The sequence below is a fragment of the Notothenia rossii genome, assembly GCF_949606895.1.
Source record: "Notothenia rossii genome assembly, chromosome: 1".
Lineage (NCBI taxonomy): Eukaryota > Metazoa > Chordata > Actinopteri > Perciformes > Nototheniidae > Notothenia > Notothenia rossii.
The window spans coordinates 88692708-88701028 of NC_136912.1; the positions used below are offsets into that span (position 1 = coordinate 88692708).

Here is an 8321-nt window from a genome sequence, read left to right on the forward strand (position 1 = left end):
TCCCACAGAACTAAACTGCATTCTCAATTACGTACCACCTGTAGCGGCCGAAAGGTGTGGCAAATGTTATAATTCTCAGTTTTCCTGTGGGCTTCCTTATTGTCAGTACACTACTGATCCAGTCAGTGCTCTTTTCCACTGGCATTATGATCCCTCTTATGTAAACTTGCAAGTTCCTCCTTTAGTGGCTTGTATAAGCACTGGCACCCTTCTCTTTGGTAGCTTAACTGGTTCTACAGTTGGATCCACTTCAAGCTTTAGCTTTCCCTCGAGGCACCCATCACCTTGAAACACATCTCAGTATTATTATCTGCTCCTCTGTCCAAGCTCCTTCTTTTTCCACAGTCAGGATGTTGTGGTGCTGTACTGTTATCAACTGTATTTCTTCACATGCAGATCTTGCTAGTATAGGTTTAAGCTTCTTCTGCTTGACAACCACAAACTCAAGCCTGTAAGATTTATTGTTTCGTGGATTAAACACTGTCTGTGTGCACTTTCCAAGGGGCTTCAGTGAAGTGTCATTATACATTATTAACTTTCTGCTGCATTTCTCCAGTTGGACACCTTTAACCAGGGCCGCCCCTCCCTACAGGCCGATCACGCCGACTGGGTGGGGCCTCATTTCGCCGCTGCGAGGCTCCACTTTTCTCCAATCAAGTAGTACAGCAGTTTTACCTGACCAGTCTTCCATAGTTAGATCCATGTACAAACAGAATTCCTCCTTCCATCTTTTCCACGCATGTGACAAGTTAGCATCATCAAAGTAAATGTTACCCGGCGGTTTGATTGCATTTTCAATGTCCACTCGTGCGTAGCACTGTCACTCGGGTCGTCTTCTTAGCTCCCTCTCGCTAGCCACTCAATCAATCCTCGTGATGCGCTAGAACGCTGTTCTCCAGGGCTGGATTCGTGTCACTGCCACCATGTTTCAATATGTATTGTGTACTATACTGATAATAATGACACACTCTATCTTACTCTCACGTACTTTACTTGTTATGTTCATTCCACAAGATACAATGCAACATCCTAGCCGTGCTAACTTCAGAACTGATGCTCATGCCTGGTCCCTCGACTCATGTCGTCCCCCCGGGCCACCTGTGCATCAAAAAACAATGTCCCCCTGGAAAATCACTCCAAGTCTGGGCATGTTGAGAGCTGTACATACACAAAAGGGGAGTTAGTCGGTTCTGTAAGATCCAGCATGCGGGACCGGGATTCTGGGATTTGTAGTCTTTCTAGTTGCGTATTTTTCATAGTCTTATATTTTCAACAGTTTTACGACAAACGGTGACTTTTTTGATATGGAAATGATTTTTTAAGATTGACAAACATCATATGTGTAATTCGTGGCACAATTCAAACGGGATCGGAAGATAATCTTTCTCTCTCCATTGACTTCAATACATAATTTTTCCGAAATAAGGTCCCATGGGTCGGAAGTAGATGGGCGGGACTTCGCCACTCTATTGCAATAGACCTCGGTTCGTTTTCGTCTCCGTGTGGTCAGGGCCTTAAATGCAGTTTTGTGTGTGTCATAGAGCTTAACCAACCGTGAGAATTTCCACAACACACACAACAACACAGACTATAACACCCCTTAAATACCAACCAACTATGTGTAATATGTGCTATTTGTGCAATATATATGCCGTTAATATCTGTGCAATATAGCCTATACCTGGCTGCTAAATCCTAAGAACTGTTACAGAATGTGTATTTTGTAAATTGTGCGACTTTTTTATTTTTATTATATTTTGTATTATATTCAAACTTTTTTTTATTAATGCATTTAACATATGTAACATTAAGCTGTCTTTGGCTCTTTTTCTGCTGTAACAACGTAAATGTCCCCTCTGTGGGACTAATAAAGGTATTCTGATTCTGAAATGTTCTAATGCACGCATCTCTTTGCATTCTTAGTATGAGAACATCAGTTCAACTCAAGGTCATGAAAGGAAGGAAGCGAGTTTTGTGCAAATCATTTTATTCATTGATAGCAGACAGAACAGAAAAAGAGACTCTCTGGTTTACATGTGGAAACTTTGTACAAAATAAAAAGGACCCAAGCAGCACACACTTCTTGTTTTAATATGCCTGCTTATAGAACACTGCTGGTCCACAGTCGTGGTGCCAAGAAGGATAAAGTGTGTATGAATGTTGAGGTGAGAAACTTTAGGACATTATTGGCGGGTGGGGGGGCTGTGGGCCCTCCATTTTTTCTTCCTCTTCTCCAGAAAAAAAGGCATACCTAAAAGGCTAAACTCAAAAATAGAACATAGGATAACTGGAACTAATCATTATGAAGGCTGATGTGGAGAAGAGGGGAACTAATGCCAGCAGAGATAACTTAATCAGTATTACCCATAAACATAAATATCCTTATGCTGTTTTTCCTATAATTGACAGATAAGTCCTATTCACTAGCGAAAAATATAAAATTAAACTTCGACAGAATTGTTGTCATTTGCATGATACTTTTTTTTGAGCACATTTATGACCAACTATGCACACTGAATATATGCTTTGTGACAATCACCAAGGCTGAAATATGAATTTGGATTGATATTAAGTTAACCTCTTCCCTTCTTTCAGCAAAAAGAAAAACTCCATGACTTTCCTCCTTCTCTGACAACCTTCAAATGTTTGTGCAGTCACTTATACCACCACTTCCATGCAACAGTTTACTTTGAAAGTACTTTCCCTAGTTGATAGCTGAGTCAATTCAACTTAAAATGATAAATGCCATTTTTGCGATTGTAACCGTGGAACAACTCGTTTGATTATAATGTAAATGAATGCAGATAGCCATATGACGTGCTCAGGATAAATAGGCTTATGTTTTCTTTGCTCTTCTCTGTATTATTATAGACATTATACAAGAGCGAATGAATCATGTTACAGTACAGCTTTGTAAACTCACAAAACAAGAAATGTGTTTACTCTTCATCACCTTCAGAAACAGAGCACTCACACCAAAACACTCACGATCACTCATTTTGTTTTAACCGTTCTTCAGGGCAATTACAAGCGCATTACTGAATAATTGTTAATAATAAAACTATGTGATATGACATCATTTATATTCAGTCCACACATCCATGGACAGGTGAGAACAAAACGGGCGGTGGCATGTCTGCAAAGTCTTATTAAGATCCTGTTTTTAGTCAAAGGTGAAAGCTTTTCTTAGTGTCTGCCGATTCTCTGCAGCTCATTTCCTTCTTCATTTCCTTCTTCTCCCCTTCTTCTCTCTCAGAGCCACCAGAAGCGTACGTAGACAATGAGCATGATGAAAAAGACGCCGCCGGCTGCCAGCTTGGCATAGGTGGAGCGGGTGTTCAGATACTTGGCGTCGCTCCTGTACTTCTTGGACAGGCTGGACAAGTTGCTGGCTTTGGAGTCCAGCGCTGCGGGGGGGGGGGGGGGGGAGGAAACGAGACAAGAGGAGAAAAAAAGAGGGGAATGAGACAGATAAGGACAACATCTAAAGAGCATCACAGTGTGAATATGAAAAGCATCCCTCCCCTCTGCATTGATAAGACCTACTTTAACGACCCCAAATTGGGACATTTTGCGTCACAGCAGCATGCTAAAACAAGGCATTACACATCATTTGAAAAATAAAAACTGTAGAAAAAAAAAAATAGAAAATAGAAAGATCTCAAAATAGAAAATAAAACGGAACTAAAAAGTAAAATATATACAAATTGTCCTTTTAAAAGATATACATCTGTAGACTATCTGAAAAATAAACACTAAGAAGGGCCGAATTACATCCGACACAATTTCAAAGTAGGTGTGCAAGGAATGGCATATTATATTAAATATAAATGTAGACTTTGAAGAAAAGTCCATTTATAATTTATACATCTAGATAACAAAAGAGATGGAGCAGTGAGTTCTCTTCCAGTCGGAGGTGAGTTGTTATACAGAGTTATTGCGGTCAGCAGGAATGTTTCCCTGTACCGATGATTTCACCCGGGTTAATGTGGTCTTACCCGACAGAGCCTCTCCTCTCTGCAGCACCTCCTCTATGTTAGCCACCATGATCCTCTGGACGTCCTGCAGCTCTGTGTTGATGCTGCCCAGGTTCCTCCTCGCTCGGCTGTCGATGTACGACTTCTTGGTTTTTTGGATGTAGGTGTCTGGGGAGGAAGCGGCATCAAATGAAACAAGCAGATAGGCAGTTTGAGGAAAACACGCCTATCAGCTCTTTCTACCACAATCTTGATATACTTTTATATCCGAGTGTTTGACCACTTCCCCTCTCTGATAGGTTTAATAAGAGGCATAATAAACTAGAGAAGGGGCATTTGAGTTGGCTCCAAATTGATTTCCTATGCAGTTCAAGGGACATTGTTATAACAGGAAGTGTGGGATAGCGGAAGGGACCGGCGATGCAGGGAAAGTGGGTTGAAAGGTATAAAATGTACATTTTATGAAATGGAGAGCAACATCTGCTTGGAGGCTTTGTTGTGATCTGCCAAAAAACTGCCAAAGAAAAAGTGATGCAGTGCTGGGCGAGTGAGCGCCAGCATTGGCAGAGATTCATGATTTCTCCCCTTCAAGGAACTGGCTTATAATTTGCATGGATGTTAAGACTGAAAGCTTATCTTATTGTGTGAGTTACTGATCTACAAACTCCATACAATGATTGAAATTAACCTCATGCTACACGTCACAGATCTACATTCAATCTTATTTCTTTATCAATTAGATTTAAAAAAAAAAAAAGTATTTAGTTTAGTCAGTCTTTTTTTTGTTACCTTTTTTTTTTAAAACGACCCCAAGAGCCAATTATCAGTATATAGATTTTAAATTTGGGAAAACAAAGCACTGATCAGAAAAGAAAAAGTTAATGTGGCATTGTGACATATCATACAACATAATAGTCTCTAATGTTTTTGAAACAACTTTCTGCACAGAGTAAGTCATTCAGTTGTTTCTGACTCTCTTGCCTTCTTACCAAATTCAATGAAGGAGTATGGCCGTGAAACTGTAGGGACCTTCTTCCCATGCTGCTCATGAAACTCTGCCTGCAGGTCTTCAAGGTAAGCAAAGGCCAGCTTCTTAGCAAAGCTGGCTTCACACAGCACCAGGTACACCACGCCTTTCTCTATAACATAGCTGCAGGAGAACAAAAATGTGGGGAAAACTGTCAAGAAACCATTGGAGAGGAAATGTCACTGTAATGATAATTGTAGCTAGGACACTGAATTTAAAGTGAGAACATGTGTGTTTCGAAGTGCAAGCTGGATTGAACTCTTTAAAGATGATTGTGCATAGATTTGAGTGTTGCTACAATTTCTAAAGCAATATTGTAAGTGTTGTATATATTTTGTCTTTTTGTTCGTCGTTTGCTTTGAAATGTTTTTATTTTGTTGTGTCTATTATGAGAACGTGTATACTCATCTAATTTACTCAGTTTTTTTTTGTTTTTTGAATGTGTTTTCTTTCATGCTGGGGGTGGGGGGTATATTTGATCTGCTTTTTAGCAGTCTGGTTTAAATCTGCACTGTTGCATCTACAGTATGTATTTGACGGCCCAATAACATTCTGTATGATTTTTCTTTATAATGTAAACTTTCAATAAGAAAGTGTTAAAAAAGAAAGAAAATGTATGTTTCTCGTGCTCTTCATACTCACTGAAATGCCATGGAGCCGGCCTCTAAAGTGCAGCGTGATGGACTCTGTTCATTGAGTTTCCTGAAGAGCTGCTTAGCTTGACTCTGATACTGCTGAAGGTCCCGACCCAACTGAACATACAGAACAGAAAACACATCAGATACCAGACATCTCACACGCATGCAGTTTCATCAGGGCAAGAAATTGACTGTTGTTTTCCACATTTGCATGTAGCATTTCTTTTTAGCACCAGAGACATAAATGACAGAGATATGAGCGTGTTAACTTGCTTAAATGTTTAAAAAGAGAGATTACAAATATATTTTGACAATTTCTTGCCCTGTTTAGTGTGCAGGATATAAACTGTCGGCACAAAACACCACAGACAGACTCAGCAGTGTGATGCTACAACTGAGACTGAAGGCAATGCTTTATTTTTGGACAAAAAGCCACTCCAGCTGTTTGTGGTTAATCGTTTATGTGAAGCATTTTGGTGATTGATGAGATTGATTCCATTAGTGTTGTTTACTCTAGCAAATAAGAGATGTTCCTACAGAAACACTGTAGCATCACAGAAACACGTATGAGGTTGCAGAGCAGAGACACAACAAACCTTTTCACTTCCCTTTATGAAAGCAAACGAGAGAGTGAGGGAGAGATGTTAGACTCCTGGCAGCTCATGCTCAAACATAACACAACAACTTAACATGGTACAATGTTAACATCTTTCATATGTTAAGTTTATGTTTGTGTAATAGAGTTTAGAGGATAAAATCAATCTTTTAAAGGTTTTTTTTGTACCCTTATTAGACAGTGTACAGGGTATAGCATGCAATCCAAGCAGGCACGTTGCACCATTCAGTCACTTGGGCAGTTTAATATTTAGGGGTCTTTAAACAACATACAAAACAAATAAGCCTGTTATCATTTTAAAAACACTTTATAATACTCACCCTGGTTATTAAAACATTTCAAGCACAGTATCTTCGGAGTAGATCATTTTATATTTTGAAATAAATGAGTCAGTGCCCTCTGCTGGACACATTGTGTAATACGCATTTTTTTCAGACCTTTTTGTTTCACTTGTGTAAATGTATTTAGAAATGCAATAACTCTAACCATCCCTATTGTCCAAGCTTGTTTTTTTTAATACATTGTATTTATTTAAATGCTCTGATCAGATCCCGTTTATAATCCCAGTTGTATCTAAGGAAGTCAGTAAAAACAATTGTTTTATGCTTTTGTCTCTTTCTGATTAGAGTAGATGACCCCAAAAATAAATATATATATATATATATATATAAATATATATATATTTATTCTGTCATCATTGTGGTTATTTAAAGATGTTTTGTTTTGTAATATTGAGACAAATTTTCTTTCTTTTCAGTAATACTTTCATTCATCTATTTTGTTTCCATTTTTTGTTATAGTGTCTAGTCTATGGTTTGGCTTTTTTCATTATTCTGTTTTTGTTTCCTTATTTTAATTCAATTCAAATGTTATATTTCATACTGTGTATACTAGATAATATACATCGTTTTGCATAGGCCTATATTTACTTTGTATATAAATTTCTCTTGTGCAATGCCTTATAATCTGCTGCAACACAAGCATTTCACAATTTGGGATCAAGAGTCTATCTATCTATCTATCTATCTATCTTACTATCTATGTAATAATTCAATAACTGTTATATACAAACATCTCATCAAAAGCAACAACAGCCTAATGTCGTGGCAATATCAATATTGAGCCATTTGCTACAAAACCACATTATATTAGATTATCTCCACATAGCCCAGCCCTGCCTCACATACACATATAGGCAAAGTTATGCGATACTACATTATAATGAAATAAGGTCAGGGTTGAAACACAGTGAGCCTGTTCTGTGCTTAATGAATCCGTTGCTTTATGTACATAAAAGGCAGGCTATGTGGACATAAACAGGCCTGCAGTAGCTGGTGGATGTTAGCTAACGTGTCACTACCATAGCTAGAACTCAGAGGCGTCACAGCAGTGATAACAAAAAGAGCTAGCTAATAAAAAAAACACAGAAATGTTAACCTGCTCGTCCTCCTGCATGGAGGCGGCTAACGGCAGCCCGTCCGCCAGCCGAGCGATCATCGTCAGCAGCACCATCTCTCCGGTGACGGTGGTTCTCCGGGGGAACAGATATATATCACAGGTGAAGCAGAGAGCGACTGACAGGGAGCTGACAACACCACAGGACTGACGCTGAGCTGGCCGGAAACGCAAGAGATTTGGGTGTCACCGCTAAATAATTCCGCCCTCTCGTTATGCGGAACCAGAGGATGATCAAAACAGTTCCGTGTCATTTTTTACTTGTGACGTGTTTTTGTTTTCTAGTCAGTTGTGGAATACAGACCCTTAATTGAAATGAGGCTAATTCATTTTACTGAAATGTTTACAGTAATTAAAAACAACTCAAGAAATCAGCCGTGTATTGAGCCGTGGGACTTTTCTATAAACACATGCTTTGTTTGGTTAATAGCAACGGGGTTCAATTCAGCTCCCTAATTGAAACATTATAATACCTTATAATAAAAGTATAATAATCACAATATTTACAGTATTAAAAAAAATCTGTCCTGTTTCCAGTTTTGCGACAATGTATTTTACATTACATGGATCTTTATGCAGTAGCAAATACTCCACCTAAAGTATGTGAG

General features: G+C 38.7%; 1 protein-coding gene across 1 annotated transcript; it reads right to left on the reverse strand.

Moving 5' to 3' along the window:
- Positions 1-1970: 1970 nt before the first annotated feature.
- On the reverse strand, positions 1971-7870 carry sec22bb (SEC22 homolog B, vesicle trafficking protein b). Its single transcript, XM_079666489.1, has 5 exons — positions 7696-7870; positions 5647-5756; positions 4967-5127; positions 3999-4145; positions 1971-3407 (listed from the first exon to the last, which is right to left on the reverse strand). The coding sequence occupies exons 1-5, from the start codon at positions 7768-7770 to the stop codon at positions 3253-3255; spliced, it is 648 nt and encodes a 215-aa protein (XP_079522615.1). The 5' UTR covers positions 7771-7870; the 3' UTR covers positions 1971-3252.
- Positions 7871-8321: the final 451 nt, after the last annotated feature.